This window comes from Nannobrachium achirus (genome assembly GCF_963921795.1).
Source record: "Nannobrachium achirus genome assembly, chromosome: 8".
In the NCBI taxonomy this organism is placed as follows: domain Eukaryota; kingdom Metazoa; phylum Chordata; class Actinopteri; order Myctophiformes; family Myctophidae; genus Nannobrachium; species Nannobrachium achirus.
This window is the reverse complement of record NC_137817.1, coordinates 69,510,652-69,532,299: the sequence shown is the minus strand read 5'-3', so window position 1 is coordinate 69,532,299 and position 21,648 is coordinate 69,510,652. Positions and strand designations below refer to the sequence as shown.

Here is a 21,648-nt window from a genome sequence, read left to right as displayed (position 1 = left end):
CAGAGTGGCGTGTGTGCTTATGCGGTGACGGCGATGATAGCTCCCCTATCCTAAACAAAACACACAGGTGTTGTTAACTAACCCCTCCCCCCTCCGGGGAATAGACCCACGCCAAGCACACCTCACATTAAATGGGGAGCGTGTGTGTGGAGAGGGGGGGGCAACGCATTAACCACAAGAACCCTAGCGTCCCTAATCTGGCCATGTCCATAATAGGAAGACATTCAGTGAAAGTACCACACCTACAAGCTCACTAAGTGACACGTTTGTCAGCTGGTAGAGCTAGCAGAGCAGCTATTTTTGCCGTGAGAGGTACAGCAAGATATCAGGGTTGAAGTGGACAAGCATCTAATAATGTGAACGTAGTAGTAGTAGTTGTCCGGCAGAAATCAGCCAACACCATTTTTTACGAAAAAAAGCGATTCAGCCAAAACCTCCACTGGAGCTGGATGTTTTTTTTTATATTTTTTATTTCGAGTTACTGTAGCTGGGTGAGAGTGAGAGAGTGAGACAGTGAGTGAGTGAGTGAGTGAGTGAGTGAGAGCACACAGGACCCCAATGGAAACAAGCCATAGTGCTTTCTTTAACCGTCTTTAAATCTAAATTAAAGACACACTTTTTTTTAGAAAAGCTTTCTTAAACCCGTAGCAGTCCATTTTATTAAATACTGTTGTTGTGTGCTGTTTTTAATTTTACTTTTCTGCATTTCTATGATATGTTTCACTGTTTGATGTATTTTTTATCATGTTGGTAAGCACTTTGTAACATTGTTTAAAAAGGTGCTATATAAATAAAGTTTATTATTTTTATTATTAATAATTCTTGGGTTTATCCTTGCCTTTTAGCACACTTTCGTATAAAACTGTACCTTTGTGCTTGGAACTGCCAGGCAGGAGGCCTAGAGGAAGACCAAATAGGTGATGTATGGATGTAGTGAAAGAGGACATGAGGTTAGCTGGACAGGAGGACAGGGTGAGATGATCATGGAGGCAAGTGATCCGTTGTGGGCGACCCCTGAAGGGAGCAGCAGAAAGGATAGGAAATTCCCTTCATAGCGTTCCCTACCAAATCCCCCCTTTTTTACCTTAAAGGAGGGGGAGCAGGAATCTTTCTTTATCTAAACTAGCCCTTACCTGTTCAAAGATATGAGCTCCGAAATGATGTGCAGTGTGTGGGTTATGGGATGTGCACTGTGCACACAGTATATGAGGGATGGAAAGTAACTTTAACTGGTGCTTGCATGCTAATATGTAGGAGCATCAATGTAAGAAATACCCGTTCCATTTAACAGCTACAGAGATACTGTGTACCGATCTGCATGATTTTTGGACAACATCTGTAACAGGGCCAGACTGTCCATGCGAGAATGATATGAGAGTACTTTTACTTGAGTAAAATATGAGTATCTTTTCCACCATTGCGAGCTCGCACGGCCCGTCACTCGCGTTTGTGAAGGACCTTATACATTATAATAACTACTTTAGCCCTATTTTATACCTTGGCTGTTTGAAACTAGCCGATCTGCAAGCTCACAATTGTGAGCTCTTATAGATTGGCCACTGCGCGTCGCGTCCTAGGCGACTGCATGCGTGCGAGAATGATATGAGATGAGAGTACTTTTACTTAAGTAAAATATGAGTATCTTTTCCACTCCATTGCGAGCACGGGCCGGCCCCGTCACTCGCGTTTGTGAAGGATAACTAATTCCAGTGGGATACATTTTTCTACGTTCTTTTGGGTGAGTTAATCCAACATGTCGTGTCATTGTTTGGTCCAGATGTAGAGAACACATGAATGGAGAGGCAGGGGGAAAAACAGGAGAAAAAAAGAAAAAATCAAACCCAAGTTTGAAGTGAGCGGTGGTGCCTGCACATGTGTGGGTGTGGGGGTGTGTGTGCGTGCGTGCGTGCGTGCATGTGTGTGTGTGTGTGTGTGTGTGTGTGTGTGTGTGTTGCTCACAGAGGTGTGTGTGTGTGCGTGGCTGCGTGCGTGTGTGCGTTGCTCACCCAGCTGGAGTGTGTGTGTGTGTGTGTGGGGGGGGGGGGGGGGGTGTGCGTGTGCGTGAGAGAGAGAGAGAGTGTGAGCCATACTTGCTCACTCAGGCCCCAACTGGTTGCAGTTGATGCTCAGGGTAAGCTAGACTCAACAGCACCTCTCTGGTCACCCAGAGGTACTGAGGCTACATACACCTCAGGCTACAGACAGACAGACAGACACACACGGATACACACACGGCCACGCTATGGAGACGGTGTGACCACCGCTCAAAAAAAACAAAACATCCACAGTCAAGCACCGAGGCAACTCCAGCATTTGGCCGAAACAAGCGCCCATCTCGGCTTGGTGTTTCTCAGTGCCTCGCTAGAGAACCGGGTCGCGAAGAGACACGCCCCCCAGGCTTGTAAAATAGGTGCATGCTTCACAATATAATGGATACGGAAAAAACGCCTTATTGATTCTTTATAAAAAATTGCAAGTGTATAGCATTCACGTTGTTGATCATGTCAATTAAGAAAGTTAAGAGTTCACTTTATTAGAAAGAGTGTAAGATACTGTAATTTCCAAGGCATTTTTCCCATTCGTTTCAATGGGATCACGTGATGTTGCTCTGCTTCCATACGTCATGCTTTTGCTCGGCCATTCCCGAGCTCGTGGAGGAGGAGTTTTGAAAAAGTAGGACATTGGAATCTCCGTCTGAATACAACTCTGAAAACAGGCAAGACAACTATATGGTTGCATTGGCAAATATTTTCACAACAACCTAACAATTAAATTGGGACAAAGTAGATGTTATTCTGCTACCCTGTCTTTAACTTCTATAGTTTTTAACCTTTTCCCCCCAATACAGTTGTTTTTTATGTCGTTTTCAGTTTTAGCTGCAGCCTCATACTGTACTCTCAGTATGACACAGTTAATGATTTCTCTTTAGTTTATGATAATGGTTGGGGGGAGGAAAGTGGCGACATTTGGGGACAGATAACATCTGAGTGACTGTGGAGGAAGTTACTGTGGAGGAAGTTAAAGACAATGAAGAGCGCGGCACAGCCAGGAAGTCCAGGCAATAAAACATCTTCAGTCATTGTGTACATTCTGTACAACACCACCAAAAGTACAGAGGAGGAATCTCTGCCGGAAAACAATCAGCGTTTCTGTTGCCCTTCCATCAATTAGAAGAAGCAATGTAGACATTTTGTGTACACAGCAAAAAGATGGCTCTCTCCACAGTGTTCATTTTGTCTACTAAAACCATGACCAAGAATGTTTGCCGACTATCTTTTCTCACTGACAAAAACTAAATAAAAACTAGCCCTTACCCGTTCAAAGATATGAGCTCCCAAATGATGTGCAGTGTGTGGGTTATGGGATGTGCACTGTGCACACAGTATATGAGGGATGGAAAGTAACTTTAACTGGTGCTTGCATGATGTAGGAGCATCAATGTAAGAAACCCGTTTCTTTTAATGGCTCCAGAGATATGGCTCCAGAGATAATTGCTCCAGCCACCAAGGAGAAAAGCTGAGACACTCAGACACTCAGACATTCGCTAAATTATATGTTAGATGATATAAAATTAAGTAAAAACTAAGCTGTGATAACTAAAACGAAGACTAACTTAATACATTTTCGTCAACAAAATAAAAACTAGACTAATGTTGTGATTAACAATTTAATTGTGTTTTTGTCATTGACAATTACATTTCTGTTTGGCTTGTAGGCTTTGAAGTTGCACATGGCAGATATGACACACTAAATATAAAAATAAATGACAACTTTCAACTTAAAAAAGAACATTGATGCGATGCGTTCTGAGCTTGTAGATCTGCTGCTATTTCCACTATTTTTGAAAATGTTTGAAAATATACGAAAAATGTACAACGTGGAAACGATTGTGACGATTATGAGAAAATATTTGTGATTATGTCAAATAATTGCGATTAGATGATTATGTAATACTTGTGACAGGCCTAGAGGAGATCCCGTAGAATTCCTTGTTTGGTTGCGCTCGGGTGTTCTGAAAACAGCCAATCCAGAAGCTCACCAGTGTTGTTTTTGACTGCAAATTTTGATTTAGTTTTAGTCATAGTCTTTTGAATAAAATGCCAATTAGTTTTAGTCATAATTTAGTCATCTTAAAAGTTTTAGTTTTAGTCTAATTTTAGTCGACTAAATATACGATTTTAAGCGACTAAATCTACAGTTGATTTAGTCAACTAAAATGTATTTTGGCAGGCCTTGATGGCATCGTAATGACTGATTTTACACTGGGTTGTGTGCTGAAAATAGCCGACCTAAAAGCTCACAACGCGTCGCGCTGCGACGCATTGTGAGCTTGTAGATCTGCTATTTTCAGCACATAACACCTGAGAGCAACCAAACATAAAATGACTCTCTTCTCCACTAGTCCCTCCCTAATGTTTAAGTCTACTTTTTATTTTGTTGACAAAATTGTCAATATATTTAGTCTTAGTTTTAGTCATCACAGCTTAGTTTTAATTTAGTTATCGTCAGTGAAAAAAAACGCAGTCGACAAACATTTTTCGTCAAACTTTTAGTCGACGAAATCAACACTGAAGCTCACAATGCGTGGCAGCGGAGAAGACAGATCAGAGGGGTGAGGAAGGTGTCTATACTCTCTGGGGACTTGACCTCTGAACCCTGGCATCAAGCTCTTTGTGGTCCCCGAGGCCCCCCCGACATCATGATTGGCCCTCATTACACTGCAGGATGGGAGGGGGTCATTATTGACTGCCACGAATTAGAAGCGTTTTTTCACCAACCTTTGAAAAATCGCTGAATATTCTGTGTTGTTTCGATCCTCCCACGGGAGCCCTCAAAAGACACCCATGGGTGTGCTAGAATCGGACAATATTCCTGGTCCACAACTGGCTTTCAGGTGCCCCCACGCGCGCGCGTGTTTTTTTTGTTTTTGTTTTTTCGGTCGGGTGTCTTTGCGCGATTCTAACTAATTTAAAGTCAGATTCCAGCTCAGTGGCCTTGTGGTTGTAGTGTACCATAAAAGGTAGTGTACCATAAAAGGTAGTGTACCATAAAAGGTCTTATTTGGGATGTTCCTTTTAGGCAGGGTGTTTAACTGTACTCGTAGTGTACTACATTTCAATTGTATTGACTATACTTGTACTGTTCTCCATTTTTGTCAATCAATCAAAGACTGGGAGGTCGGCGTTCGATCTCTGGCCAGGTCATACCAAAGACTCAGTGTCATACCAAAAATGGGACCTGTTGCCTCCCTGCTTGGCACTCAGCATCAAGGGTTGGGGGTAAGTCCCTGCGATCATAGATATAAAAAGCCTCATCCTCCCCTGCAGTTAATTAGAGCAACTTGTAACAACTGGAGGCCGGACGTCCGGAAAAACAGACGGATACTGGCCAATCACAGCACGTCTTTTCCCGGACATATCAATTCCATTGAAAAGCTGAATTCCATTCAGCTTTTTTTGGCACCTGAAGTTGGGCGGCTCAGCTGTTCTCAGACGCCCGAAAAGACCTGCCCCCACCTGCCTCTGATTAGCCTAACAATATTCGTTTCTGTGAAGCACTTGGAAGCGATGCACGTGGAAGCGATGCAGAATCCCTCCGTCGCATGATGCATATGCCCCAGAACTGAACGAGGCATATACCATTCTATGTCCATGCCTGCGACATAATAACATAACGTAACATAATAGCGTCAAGTAATAACATAACGTAACATAATAGCATCATGTAGCTCGTCATAATAGCGCCATGTCCAGGGGGTGTACAGTTCTTGTACATCATGCTGCCTCACACAACAGAAACAGGAGATGGGCTCCTGCCCTCATGGCTCGGCAAGTCTTACTTTAATGCAGATTGTTTCTGCACGCTTTAACAGCAACCATGACAGCCATAAGCTACAATTATTGATTCTCCCGTAAAACCGCTCACTTGCATTCAAAATCTCATCGCGCGAGACTTCCTGATCCTATTGAATTCAAAAAAGTGAAAACGTATAGAATTTTATTGATTTGGACTTCCATCTGTAGGAAGCAGAACGGATTGCATAATGAAGCTCTGAACAGAGTGCAGAGTAGACAGGACAATTATATGGGCTAGTCAGAAACTAATCATTTTAAAAAGTAGGCAGGACTTGATGGGAGGAGGAGGAGAGAGTGGATTATACGAGGGACCACCCTTGTCGACTAAACTATGACGAAAAATGTTCGACTACCTTTTTGTCAATGACGAACTAAATGAAAAAAATGGAGAAAAAGAAATACAGTATGATGACAAAAAACTAAGACTAATACTGTATATTGAGAAAAACAATAGACAAAAATGGAGGGACTAGTGGAGAAGAACTAAAAGACAAGTCATTTTATGTTTGGTTGTGCTTGCGCTCTGAAAATAACGGAACTACAAGCTCAACGCGCCGCATGTAGATTGCCTATTTTCAGATGGTGAAATCACTATCAAGGCCAGCGAAAATATGTTTTGGTTTGACAAAATCAACTGTAGAGTTAGCTATTTCGTTGACTAAAACTAGGATTTCACTTCCTGATGAAGTCATCTCCCAAATCATCATGAGAAGCTGAGTTCCTGCATAACTCTGGGGTTTTAATTAATGTGAAGAACCTCTAGAATTATATGTATTTGACCACGGACCCCCAAATGAAAATATTTTGTTCCAGGGATCAAGAGAAGGATTTGTGTTACAAATGTCTGCTTTAAAAATATATGTACATTCAACGAAATGCACACATGTTCACGATAAAAAAAAAATAGCAGATCTACAAGCTCGAGTGCCGCGCTGTGAGCTTGTATATCTGCCATCTGTTTATAGTTAAAGCATAAAATATTGGTTAAAGTGGTGACACGGATAAGAGCATACTCGCCAATGGCAGGCAACAGGGCTCTTCAACAGGGGGTCCAGGACCCCTAGGGGGTCCTCAGAGTTACTACAGGGGGTCCTCCAAATCCGTGATAGAAACCTTTTTTTATCCTTTTTTATATTAACCACTTGAACCCCTATAGCGTCCATATTCGGAGAACTTTAGCCAAAAATAGCAGAGCTACAAGCTCACGTTGTGAGCTTGTAGCTCTGTTTGGCTATTTTCGGCAAAGAGCTTTGGTGTAGAGGGGAAAAAAGCAGACTAAGCACAGACTGAAAGGTCAGGTTTTTTTTAAGTATTGACGGTACTAGTGGTAAAATATCTGAAAACACAAATTGACGTGAATCCAAAATACACTGATTATTGTGCTGTCAAACGATGAAACTATATGGAATCTGGGGGTCCCTGATTCATCTCTCTCTCAGCTAAGGGGTCCTTGGCATGAAAACATTAAAGACCCCTGTGTTAAAATGTATTCAAAATCCCTGTCAAAATCAAGACTACGCGGACACCCATGGATGGACAGATAGATGGTTGAATAAAGAGCAGCCCTCAGGGAGAAGCCGGCGTGATGTGATTGATGGACGGATGGAAAAAGGGAAGAGATGGAAAAGGTCCTGGGAGACGAGAGTTATTGACGAAGAGGACCCTCAGAGACGGACGCTATTGATGAAGCGATTAATGGAATCGGCGTGTAATCCTAATTCGTTTAAAACACGAGCCATCACTCACGCCAAATCCATCCTGCCAGCTGTCACAACGCACACACGCGCAATCCTTCAGACATGGGACAATATAACGGCGATACCGCGGTGGTGTCGTGATGCATACCGTGACAGGAGAGCATATGCCAGTGTGTGTTAAAAAAATAAAAATTATAGCAGGTAGTTGAGATTAATCATTCTATATGATCGGGTGGTAGATAGGTAGTGCAACACTGTTTTAAGATGTAATTACAGTATGATGCACATTGACCGTTGGAAACATCTTATTCAGCATTTTACATGACGATTAATTGTCACTCAAATAATTGCGATTAACAATTTAATTGTGTTTTTGTCGTTGACAATTACATTTCTGTTTGGCTGGTAGGCTTTGAAGTTGCACATGGCAATCATGACACATAACCTAAATATACAAAGAAATTACTGACATATTTGACAACTTTATACTTAAAAAAGAACATTGATAGTGGAAATAGCCAATCTACAAGCTCACGTTTCGCGATGCGACGCGTTGTGAGCTTGTAGATCTGCTATTTCCACTACTTTTTGAAAGTGTTTGTAACTATATTAACATGTAAACGATTATGACGTTTATGCAAAAATAATTGTGATTACCTCAAACAATTGTGATTAGACGATTATGTAATAATTGTGACAGCCTTACGTGTACATACTCATGCGTGTGTGTGTGTGTGTGTGTGTGTGTGTGTGTGTGTGTGTTTGTGAGACTGTGTGTGTGTGTTGTTAACCCAGTGATTCCCACACTTTTCAGGACGAGACCCAAAAGAGAGATTAGACATTTGCCCAGGACCCAAACCAATGAAAAAAGCATTTTTAAAAATCTTTTGACAAAATGTAGCAAACAAAAAACTATAAGGGACCCATAAAAAAATTCCACGACCCACAAATAGGGATGGGACGATACGCGATATTACCGTTTATCGTGATAAAAAACACTCACGATAATCTTATCGTGGAGATTTAATTTATCGTGATATCGTCCTCCGTCATGCGCTGGGATCAATTCACCTTTTATTTGCTGAGCTGCATATAATACCATTTAAACCATCTATAATTGGTAAAAGGTACTTATAATATAAGTTAATGATACATCCTTTTTTCACTCTCTATCAAATGTCTTTGCCAAAAAATAGCCGATCTACAAGCTCAGAGCTTGTAGATCTGCTATTTTTTGGCAAATGTTCCCCACCAGGACAATGGATTTTGATTATCGCGATATATTGTAAATCACGATTTCTTTGGTCACAATAATCGCGAATGTTCATATCGTCCCATCCCTCCCACAAATGGGTCCCGACCCACTGTTTGGGAAGCTGTGCGTTAAGCCATTTTACTAATGTTCTCGTCTCTGATTTGCTGATGGCAAGCCGTCGCCGGGCACAGATTGCTCCCCAATCAAAGCCATGTAGTGTAGTAAAAGCCATCACCTTTAGACAATAGGACATTCCATTAATGGACTGGGCTGTAAAACATGGGCTGGCTTTATGACCACCCCACACCCACACATCTGATTTATGCTTGAGGTGGGCTACTCTCCACAATGTGGAACACCATTGCATGGCAACGTATGTAGGGCATGGGACTAGGGAGGGGACGATATGAAAGTTTCATATCATGATTATTGTGACAAAAGAAATCGCGATTTACGATATTATCACGATAATCAAAATCCATTATCCTGGGGCGGAACACTTTTCCAGCTCACAACGCGTTGTGACGCGTTGTGAGCTTGTAGATCGGCTATTCTTTGGCAAAGACATTAATAGAGAGTGAAAAGAAAAGACTGTATCAAGTACATATTATAAATCCCTTTTACCAATTCTAGAGGGTTTAAGTGGTACCGGATTTGCAGCTCTGCAAATAAAAGGTGAATTGATCCCAGCGCATGACGGAAGACGATATCACGATAAATAAAATCTCCACGATACGATTATCCTGAATGTTTTTTATCATGATAAACGATAGTATCGCGTATGGTCTCATCCCTACATGGGATGGGACGAGATGAAAATTAAGACTAGAAGCAGTGCTCTTCTGAGCACACGTCCCCACCAGGTCAGGAAGGTTATTCTGGCCTCCTGGTGGTGTTATTAATAAGGACTATGGTCCCATCCCTCCTGGTGGTGTTATTAATAAGGACTATGGTCCCATCCCTCCTGGTGGTGTTATTAATAAGGACTATGGTCCCATCCCTCCTGGTGGTGTTATTAATAAGGACTATGGTCCCATCCCTCCTGGTGGTGTTATTAATAAGGACTATGGTCCCATCCCTCCTGGTGGTGTTATTAATAAGGACTATGGTCCCATCGCTAAATGTAGGCACAGTAAGCCTACACAACTGCTTCTATGCACACGCACCTTTAGATCCGACCTCAGGTACTATTGTGTACAGTAAATGTTGAAGATTTGTTTGTTTACTTTGTTTGGCCTTTTCCCCCACTCATTTTGTTCAATTGTCTGTTTTAATGTTATCTGCTCCCTTTGTCTGCTGAATATTGCTTGTACGGACTTATACTGTTGTTCCACAAACTGTTGGAGATATACTGTTTTTCCACTTTACATAAGTATTATGTCTTATAATACCTAATATACATGAGTTAAGTAAAAAAAGAAAAAAGAAATAGGGGGGAGTACATTAAGAATTTAACAGATAAAAAATAACTAGTTTGTGGTTTACAGTCTGGTAAATCAAAAAATACCAAAAAAAAAAGTAATGTGGACTTGGACTGTTATTCGTCTCAAGTACTCATTGATGGTTGAATGGCCGCACAGAATGCTGTGTGATCAATACCAGTGTAGCATTCCACTAGTACAATGTGTTTAGTTTATGAGTCATGGAGTATACATACACACACAAACACAGCTGTGTGGTGTAAAAGCAGGGGTTTTCGACTGGTAGTTCTGTGGACCATTGACCACTTGTTACGCCACTGCACGTCAATGTAGTCACTTACTGCTGGGAAGTCAGACACCAAGAACTTCTGCAGAAAATGGAGTTTGAATCCCAAGGAAAAGTGTGCTGGATTTCCTGGTGTAGTCACCATTAGGAAATGTGCCCATATCATCATTAATCACACATGATAATCAAAACATCCTGACCAAAGATAGACACACTGTGAAGTTGTTTACAACCAGTAAGACTCCCTAATCGGGAGATGAGCGACCGTCAGGTTGCAGCGTGATTTTAGGCCAAAATGTGTAGAAAAATGTGTATGTAAAAATCGGCCTGATGGTGGCGCTATATGGGACAGATGCATGTTGATGAGATGAGTGTAGACATACTGTGTACCGATTTGCGTGATTTTAGGGCAAAATCTGTAGGAGCAGTGACCAAAAATGTGTTTGAAAAAACTTGCCTGATGGTGGCGCTATATGGGACAGATCCATTTTGATGACATGAGTGTAGACATGCTGTGTAGCTATTTGCGTGATTTTAGGGCAAAATCTGTAGGAGTAGTGTCCAAAAATGTGTTTTAAAAAAATCGGCCTGAAGGTGGCGCTAGAAGAGGGCCATGTGAGAATCGAGGTTGTGGTTTGGCAGGCAAGGAGTATGTGTGCAAAATTTGGCATGGATAGGGGCAACGGTTGCGGAGATATGAACAGGTCAAAAGTGTGACGTGTGACGCGTGACGGAGGGACAGACGGACAGACAGCCGGTGGAGGTTTTGGTAGTAAGTGCGACCTGACGGTCGCAAAAAGTTACAGTACAGTAGCTATTACGGGAAAATAATGCCATTGGTGTATACAATACACCAAACTTTATGCACATGTACAGCTGAGATGTTTTTCTCATTCTCTTTGCTCTTTTGCTTTTGCACTCTCTTTCTTTCCTAAGTCATTATTACTTATTATTTTATCTTTAGATGTGTTGTTTTTTCTGTTGTTCTGCTTTATTTTATATATACCACTGCATTGTCTCTAAGGATGCAGAACAAAAATAAGTTTTACTCTTATGTACCTGTACAAAAGACGTAACAATAAAGTACAACCTTGAACCTTGAACCCTTGAACCTTGAAAGATAATAAAAACATCCTCAACATCCATTATCCTGGGGTGGGACATTTTGCGACGCGTTGTGAGCTTGTAGATCTGCAATTTATTTCCAGGTCCGTTTCACCAATTCACCCTTTGTTAGCGTTCTGGTTGGTCCCTGACTGACCAACCAGCAGGCTCTATTGGCCTTGTCCCGCCCTGGTTCCGCCTTTTTTTATGTTGAATTTGCTAAAACATAATTTGTGGAGAAATAAAAACATTTAAAAACATGCTGAGTCACTATACTGCCACTGAGCAGCTCCATTTTACTGAAACCAAGTTTGAAATTAGAATTGAACACACAGAATAACAATAGGAAGCAACTGAATTAAAATGGTAGTGGATGGAGTGTCCCACCGAATGTCCCACCAAGACACATCAACCAATGGGTGAAGGGGGGCTGGACAATGGGTGGGACTTGACAAAGGGTGAATTATTATGAAATAGTACCGGCCTACCGGATATGCAGCTCGGCAAATAAAGGTTTAATTGATCCCAGTGCATGACGGAGGATAATTTCACAATACATTTTAATCTCCGCGATACGATTATTTTCAGTGTTTTTATCACGAGGATTATCATAAGGATTATCGTCCCATCCCTAGTGAAAGGAATAGATCAGTGCTTCTTTTGAGCTCTGGACCACCATCTCATAATGGCTGTTAAGGGCTTGATTTAATTCACCTTGAATTAACAAATTAAGTTAAGCCCGTAAAAGTCATTAATTAATTTCAAGCTTTTTCATCCCACATCATGCCCACATCCCCCCTTCCAGGGGGTCCCCATCAAAAGTAGTTAATGCAGCATCACAATAAGTGTAACCCCTTTATCCAATATGTTCAAGAATATTCAAGAATAGCTAGCAGATCTACAAGCTCGCAGTGCGGATTTGAATTTACATATTTATTTATTTTGTAATTACATAAACCCTTTAATACTTAAAAAAAGAAAGGAAAAAGACCATTACTGCATCAAAAGTAAGAAAAAGCAATCCACAAACTATACTATAAAAGCTAGTCCAGCACGGGCCACATTGTCGGATAAAATAAGAAAGAGAAGAAAAAGTAAAATAGCTGATCTACAAGCTCACAGATCGGCTATTTTCCAACTAAACGTAATGCCTCCTCCTTTTAATTGTTTCCCCCTCCTTCATTTTGATTCAGTGTTTTCTCTGCCTCTGGGAAGAGCAGGAGGGAATGCTTGTGGACGGGGTGGGACATGAGGTGTATGTAATCTAGGGATGGCCAACAGATAACCGTTACTGTTTAATTGGTTACCGGTAAGCACTAACGGTTTGGTAAATGAAAAAAGAATAAAATAAAAAGAAAAGCAACCCATGCATCACACCAAAAGCCCCGGACACCAATGTCTATGCAACATCAAGTCATCAACCATGCAACTATACACATTTCTGTGTAAACCCTGGACACCATTGTATGTGTAACATCCATGCACGCTGACTTATTCATCAGGAAACAAATGCTCCGATTGGATTTTCCAAAACAGACCCCTGTTGCATTGAATCCTATTTAAGAAGAGCGTAAAACACAACTTTCTAATGTTACATGTTGATGACGAGTGGAAAGCTAAATCAGACGTCTTGGTTACAGAGTAGGCTATGCGAAAATAAAACAAAGCTCTCAGAGTCGCTATGATCACTTCATTAGCACACACAGAACACGGGTGAGAGAGAAGAAATGAAAATGGACATGTTTTAGCCGATGTTTCAACCATTCCAAAAGTCATAAGATTGGAAGTTATTGCTCTGCACAACAAACTCAGAGGAGTGGGGGAAAAGAGTCGATCTACTTGAAGCCACATGCGAGCCATCGCTGCTGCTGCTGCTGCTGTTCTGCGACAGCCGTGTCACATTACAGACTGATTATTTCAATCCTACTGTTTCTTATGAATCCTAACACATTTCTTATGGAAAACATTTGTATTATTGTTCCTCCTAGTTGTATTGTTTTTAATGTGTAGACAGACCTACATATGGCATTTCATTATGGGGGAAAACGGCTGTATTGTCCTTTTTTTTTAATTGGTAAAATAGCGCATTTTTAAACATTTCCTAACGGTTAACGGTTATTTACATACACACACAAACACAGCTGTGTGGTGTAAAACAGGGGTTTTTGACCGGTGGTTCTGTGGACCATTGTCCGCTTGTTGCGCCACTGCACGTCAATCATGTTACTGCTGGGAAGTCGGATGCCAAGAACTTCTGCAGAAAAGGGAGTTCGAATCCCAAGGAAAAGTGTGCTGGATTTCCTGGTGTACTGTAGTCACCATTAGGAAATGTGCCCATAATAGGGACCAAAGATAATCAAAACATCCTCAATATCCATTATCCTGGGGCAGAACATTTTGCGACGCGTTGTGAGCTTGTAGATTTGATAGAGTTATCAATCAAAAATTGTATGAATAAATAAGTTATTTCCAGGTCCGTTTTACCAATTAGTATTACGGTTGTGCTCAAAATTATTCAACCCCCCTCTGCAAATCTGGTTGGTTTATTGGCAAAATTCACAAACTTACAACTGAATGAAATAAATAAATCATACAAGAACAATGTAAATAGCTAAACAAAGGTAAAATGTTCTTTTTTTTTAATTCAATGCTAAATGCCACTTTCAACGCCACTTTCACTTCCAATTATTCACTCTTAATTACACCTGAAAACATCTATAATCAACTGCAATTGACTAATCAAGGGCTTAAATAGTTGCATCAGATGTGCAACCTAGTCTGACTAGACGTTTGTTGACGTGTTGACTGTGATTAGAGCAGTTAGAAACATGGCTAAGTGGGGCGCCCGCTGGCCTGGTGGTCAAGGCGCATACCACATACTAGGCTATGATGCCTGCTGGCGTCGCCGGTTCGATTCCCGATCCGGACGACCTTTGCCACATGTCATTCCCTATCTCTCTCCCCATTTCCTGTCAGTCTACTGTCCTATCAATAAAGGCATAAAAAGCCCAAAAACAAATCTTAAAAAAAAAAAAAAACATGGCTAAGTTTAAGGAATGGTCAGACAAGTTCAGAAAAGAGATTATTGCTTTGTAAAGGAAAAGGATATAAAACAATTGCAAAGACACTGAATGTTCCAAAAAGTACAGTTTTGAGTATAGTTCACAAGTTCTAAGTCAAAGGAACAGTGGCTAAACTAATGAACAAAATTGTCATAGTACCGGCCTCCGGATATGCAGCTCGGCAAATAAAAGGTTAATTGATCCCAGTGCATGACAGAGGATAATTTCTCCACGATAAAAGATAATAAGGATTATCGTCCCATCCCCAGTGTCTGCTTGCAGAACAAGGGCCACCATGGGAAAGGAATAGATCAGTGGTTCTTTGGAGATCTGTACCATTATCTCATAATGGCTGTTAAGAGCTTGATTTAATTCACCTTGAATTAACACATTAAGTAAAGCCCTTAACAGTAGGGCTGTCAATATTATGATATTTTACATTATGACGATACAACAAATTGTGTAATTGTGTGTTTTTGTCATTGACAATTACATTTCTGTTTGACTTTTAGGCTTTGAAGTTGCACATGGCAGATATGACACATAACCTAAATATACAAAGAAATTACTGACATATTTGACAACTTTATACTTAAAAAAGAACATTGATAGTGGAAATAGCCAATCTACAAGCTCACAACACGCGTTGTGAGCTTGTAGATCGGCTATTTCTACAATTTCTTTACTTAAAAAAATATATCTGAACATTTTTCAACGTGGAAACGATTATGAAAAATAATCGCGATCATGTCAAATAATTGTGATTAGACGATTATGTAATAATTGTGACAGGCCCACTTAGCAGTAATTTATCTATACTATAATTTTGCGAATGTCTGTCTGAATGAGTGTCTGTTTGAGTGTCTGTCACAGCGTTTCTCCTCAGTGGCTGGAGCAATTGATCTGAAATCGCATCACCATTAGCATATGAACACACCTGACATAACTGTGATGCCCGTTTGTCACTTTCACAAATCATATGCTGTATATTAGCATTTTTATGGTGTATCTACTATCTATTCTGCATCTAGCATGAGGCATATCTATTCTGCATCTAGCATGGGGCAACATGTTTAACCAGCTCTGTGTGTGTGTGTGTGTGTGTGTGTGTGTGTGTGTGGGGGGGGGGGGGGGGGGGGGGTTGGCTGGCCCCGTTAGATCGGTACACAGTATCTCTGTAGCCTTTAAACGAAACGGGTATTAATACATTGATGCTCCTACATATTATCATGCAAGCACCAGTTAAAGTTACTTTCCATCCCTCATATACTGTGTGCACACCCCATAACCCACACACTGCACATCATTTCGGAGCTCATATCTTTGAACGGGTAAGGGCTAGTTAATTTCAAGATTTTTCATCCCACATCGTGCCCACATCCCCCCTTCCAGGGGGTCCCCATCAAATGTTAATGCAGCTTCACAATAAGTGTAACCCCTTTATCCAATATGTTCAAGAATATTCAAGAATAGCTAGCAGATCTACAAGCTTGCAGTGCAGATTTGAATTTACATATTTATTTATTTTGTAATTACATAAACCCTTTAATACTAGAAAGTAAAAAGACCATTACTGCATCAAAAGTAATTTAAAAAAAGCAATCCTCAAACTATACTATAAAAACGTGGGCACGGGCCAAATTGTCAAATAAAATAAGAAAGAGAAGAAAAGTAAAATAGCTGATCTACAAGCTCACAGATCGACTATTTTCCAACTAAACGTAATGCCTCCTCCTTAAAATTGTTTCCCCCTCCTTTATTTTGATTCAGCATTTTCTCTGCCTCTGGGAAGAGCAGGAGGGAATGCTTGTGGACGGGGTGGGACATGAGGTGTATGTAATCCACACGTATGTACAGTAAATACAATGTCTGCATGTATGTCACAAACACACACCTCATATGAGAAAAAGAAGAAGAAAAAAATGGAGACAAGAATACACTTACCACTGTCAAACTCGTCTGGAATCTGTGAGGAAAAGAGAAACAAGAGATGAGTAAATAGGTTAAGAGAGATGACGATAGTTAAAAATCTATTCAAACAGTCAATGCAAGCTAGACATGCTGTCCCTAAAGGTCTTCCACTGGAGATATTCTAAATCCCACCATAAGCCTCTCATCATCCCTCTATGTCATAGACCTAGAGCATTGTTCGTTTCACCACTCATACCACATTTTTGTAGCTTACAACTAGGGATGGGACGATATGAAAATGTCATATCACGATTATTGCGATTTACCATATTATCGCGATAATCAAAATTCATTATCCTGAGGAGGAACATTTGCCAAAAAATAGCTGATCTACAAGCTCGCAACGCAGCGTGTTGTGAGCTTGTAGATCGGCTATTTTAAAATAAGTTAAAGGTATGTACGTATTATAAGTACCTTTTACCAACTATGGAGGGTTTAAATTGTACATCCGGTACCATTTTAAACCCTCCATAATTGCAGCTCGGCAAATAAAAGGTGAATTGATCCCAGTGCATGACGGAGGACGATATCACGAAAGTTTTAATCTCCACGATACGATTATCGTGAGTGTTTTTTTTTAATCACGGTAAACGATAATATCGCGTATCGTCCCATCACTACTTACAACTGTAATACCCTCCTTAATACATTTAATAAACAGATTAAACACTATTTGTAAAGTGATTGCAACCGTCACCATTTAGTATGAATACTTGCAGCTCATGTCCGTCTGTCTGCCACACTTCATGCTCATATGGCCAAGACACTTGAAAATTGACGTCTGACATCATAGGTGTATGACACTGACATCATCGACCAAATGAGACAGACACAAAATGTCCATATATGGGCATCTGACATTATTTATAGCAGTAACATGCTGAAAAAACAAAACCAAGTAACGCATGCATGCAGCCCTCATCAAGTCACCTTTAGGCCCTCACCCCGAAACCAGTTTGACACCCCAAACATTTCCTCAACGCACCGTTTCAGTGCTTATCAAACCGTTGGTCAAGAAACTGGTGTGCCAGGAAATAAGTCCAGCGATGCCTTGGGACTATTTTTACAACCACATATTAGCTAGGGGTGCTCCGAGCGATCGGTGGTCGATTTAAATCGTCCGAATTTATCTCCTAATGACTCGATCGGCCGTTGCCAAATTCACAGATACAGAAAACGTATCTTTTAAAAAAGCTACTACTCTCAGGTGGTCTAGGTCAGGGGTTCTCAACCTTTTCAGGCCGCGACCCCCAAAATAACCATATTTTAACTGGGGACCCCCCCACCCTGACAAGCACTAAGAGTTGAGGCATTACATGGTTTTATTGTGAAAATAGCATATCTACATGCTCACAACGCCTCGCATTGCGAAGCGTTGTGAGCATGTAGATCTGCTATTTTCACAATTGCTGCCTCTAATATTTGACAATTTGGCCAATGTTTAATTTGTCATTTTAGAGGTATTAAAAAGTCATAAATTGTCACTTTAGAAATGTGCAGATGCCCTCTATACACTTAAACTTAGTTGGTTTGTTTACTGCCAAGTGCAAAAACAATGTTGCACATTAAGCTTATCATCTGGGGACCTGGGGGTCCCGAACCACAGGTTGAGAACCACTGGTCTAGGTTAAGATTTATTTTATTTTTTTCAACACTTTGTCTAATATTGACGCATAAAGCTGATATACTACTATAACTTTACTGAACAATATTTGGAGCTTCTTCCTATGTGAGTGAGGTAAGGTTAATGATTGTTTAATAAAGGGCAAACTAAGTTACACATGAGTGTCATAAATATGGTTATTTTGGGCATGCCATGATATTATCTATGAACCTTTGTGGGGGGTTCGGAATCCCAATCGACAATAATATGCGGACTCTATATGTGGCATGTACAGTTCTGTACGTATCTCACCACTCTACAGACATGGTCCACACACACACACACACACACACACACACACACACACACACACACACACACACACACACACACACACACACACAGTAACGACTTGTGATTTTTGCAAGTCGACTCGACTCAGTAAAAAGTTGAGTTGAAGTAGACTTTATCGTTTGATGACGTCATCACATCACACACGACACCCGAATTATTTTGAGGGGTCCCCAGATGATTAACTTAATGTGAAACATTGTTTTCTCACTCAACTGTAAACAAACCAACATGAAGGTTTAAGTGTATAGAGGGTATCTGCACATTTCTAAAGTGACAATTTAAGGACTTTTCTAATACCTCTAAAATGACAAATTAAACATTGTACAAATTGTCAAATATATAGAGGCAGAAATTGTGAAAATCGCGTATTTTTTTTCAACTTCCTCTGGTGGGAGTCGACTTGTGTAATGAAGTCGACTGAGTCGACTTGTTGACACACACACACACACACACACACACACACACACACACACACACACACACACACACACACACACACACACACACACACACACACACACACACACACACACACACACACACACACACACACACACACACACACACACACAGGTTTCAATGGTTAACTGCACATGCAAAGGAACTTTCCAAGAGGTCTAGACAGAGTCTAAAGCAGACCATGGCAAGTTCATTCAGCAATTCTATAAATCAGACATTATTTTCTCACACTGTAATATACACAGCTGTGCCATGTTTAAATTCACCCACTCCCCATGTTGTCTGGTCAAAGGCACCATGTGCTGATAGTGTGCAACATAATAGTCTTAGTCTACACCCCCCCCCCCCCCCCCACCACCCCCACCCCCATGCAACCCAGGTTTCTCTAGAAGCTCATGGAAGAAAGATAACTAAACAGTGATATTCAGAGTACAGTCACACACCGCAGAAAAAGGGTGTAGGATGCCCTCTAGTGGTAACAAAGTTAAACATCTCATTTTGTGTTAAACTTGAGGAATAAAATACAGCACAAAGGTTCATTAGTTAGTTCCATTCCTTGATTCTGATTGGCTGGTGTCCCTTTAATTGCTGTGGTATATGAGACTGTTATCCACACCTTGAATCCGTTTATATCAAACACAGGTGCGTTATTTCTTTCCACAGTGTTCCACAGTGCACCAATAATCTGCACCTGTGTTGTTGGCAAAAAAGCTGGGACTACTTTCTTGTAGCTGGGAACTACTTTCTTGCAGACCTTGTAGTGAATTATTAGTGAAATAGAACATTTTAATTGGTACATGTCTACGATTTTTCATGTTGCCACATTATAACTGTTTTAGAAAAGCAATAAGTCACGTGAGGCATGTGGTTACCTGTATTTATAACAGCTGAGAGGGTTGGAGACACTCGGCTTCGCCTCATGTCTCACCACGCCTCTCAGCCGTTATAAAATACCAGGTAACCACATGCCTCTTGTGGCTTATTGCTTCAATAAATAGCAGAGCTATTTATTGAAGGCCCATTGCATCTTGCAATGGGCCTGGTGTACAAGATACACTACACCTCCAAGATTCCCATGTACCTGACAAACTACTTCTTAAAGGTCAAGGATGTTCACGACCACAACACCAGAGGCAGCTACACTAATCATCATCAGCGTAGATTTAACACTAAACAAGGCGCTAACTCGTTCTCCTGCTATACCATCAACATGTGGAACGCCCTTCCACAAGCCCTAAAGGAGAGCAAATCCCTAGCCTCCTTCAAAATTGGTATGAAAAGTCACCTTCAGACAGCAGCTACCCGTGACTTGTAAATAGACTAAGCCCCCATGCTCCCCCCCCCCTTTTCTTTGTATTCTGCCTTTTGTATTTGATGTTATGCTTTTGAAACTGATATTATCCTAGATAAAGTACTATGTTCTATCCGTCTGTCTTTCAATGTTATATGAGATACTTAAAGGAGCTATAGTCAACTTTTTCATTGTAGGGCTGACTAGGGTTGCCACCTTTCAGAAATTGAAATAAGGAACACCTCTTCCGGGCACGCGGTGCGTGCGTTCCGTGCGCGTGGCACAGCCGCCGGCCGGCGAATAAATGCAGTCCCAAACCCATGAAATGCATAGAATAGTTATAACTATAACACACAACATGGTATAACCTATATTGTTTTGCAGTTTGGCCAATTGTTTCTAAAATATGAATAAGTTAATTTTGTATGAAATAAAGCAATGTATGAATGATTTGAACCTGGCTCTTGTATTGGGTCACTTGGTGGTCAGTAAAGAGAAGGTAGTCAAGAAACCATTAAGTCATATACTTAAAGTTTAAAGTGCTTTATTAGCAACGAAGATTAAACATTTTTTACTTTAGGCTGAATAGGCTTCACTAGCCTGAACCTGAGCATAGCCTAGTTTAAAGTGCTTTATTAGTAATGAACATTGAACATTTTTACTTTAGGCTGAATAGGCTTCACTAGCCTAAACCTGAGCATAGCCTATTTTATGAACATTGAACATTTTTACTTTAGGCTGAATAGGCTTCACTAGCCTAAAGTAAACCTGAGCATAGCCTATTTTATAAAGTGTCTACTGTCTACAATCTACTGTCTTGAGTCTCTTGACACTCGAACCAAAATTGTTCTATAGATCATAATCTACAAATTGGAAGTGAAAAATAAACTTTAACACAAATTTAAAATGAAAACCAAAAATGACATGTACATGGAACCCCACTATAGGCAGAGCGTAGAGCGCACCACAGCCTCAGCGACTGCGAGTCGCCTCACAGGCGGTCCTTCGTGCCTCTCCCTCCTTTTGCTGTCTTTTCCTGTGTTTTATTTCATTCATTATTGTTAAATTCTGTGTTGAGGTTTGTGTGACAGACCTTTATGGGGCATTTGGTTAAATACGGAACAAACCGCGTTCCGTATTGGTTCAATACGGAACGCATCTTTTAATTGTCCAATACGGAACGATTCCGTATTATACGGAACGGGTGGCAACCCTAGGGCTGACATCCTAGTCTACAGACTAGGATGTAAACAAAGTACCGGCCCTGTAAATGTAAACAAAGGGCCAAAA

General features: G+C 40.8%; 1 protein-coding gene across 2 annotated transcripts in view; it reads right to left on the bottom strand.

Annotated features, from left to right (window-relative positions):
• The window catches only part of timm50 (translocase of inner mitochondrial membrane 50 homolog), a 71,157-nt gene that overhangs the window by 34,337 nt on the left and 15,172 nt on the right, over window positions 1-21,648 (bottom strand). For both annotated transcript variants that reach the window (XM_080732215.1, XM_080732216.1), the window contains exon 4: window positions 16,625-16,646. In XM_080732215.1, coding sequence (XP_080588341.1) covers window positions 16,625-16,646 — 22 coding nt within the window. The remainder of the gene's footprint in view (window positions 1-16,624; window positions 16,647-21,648) is intronic.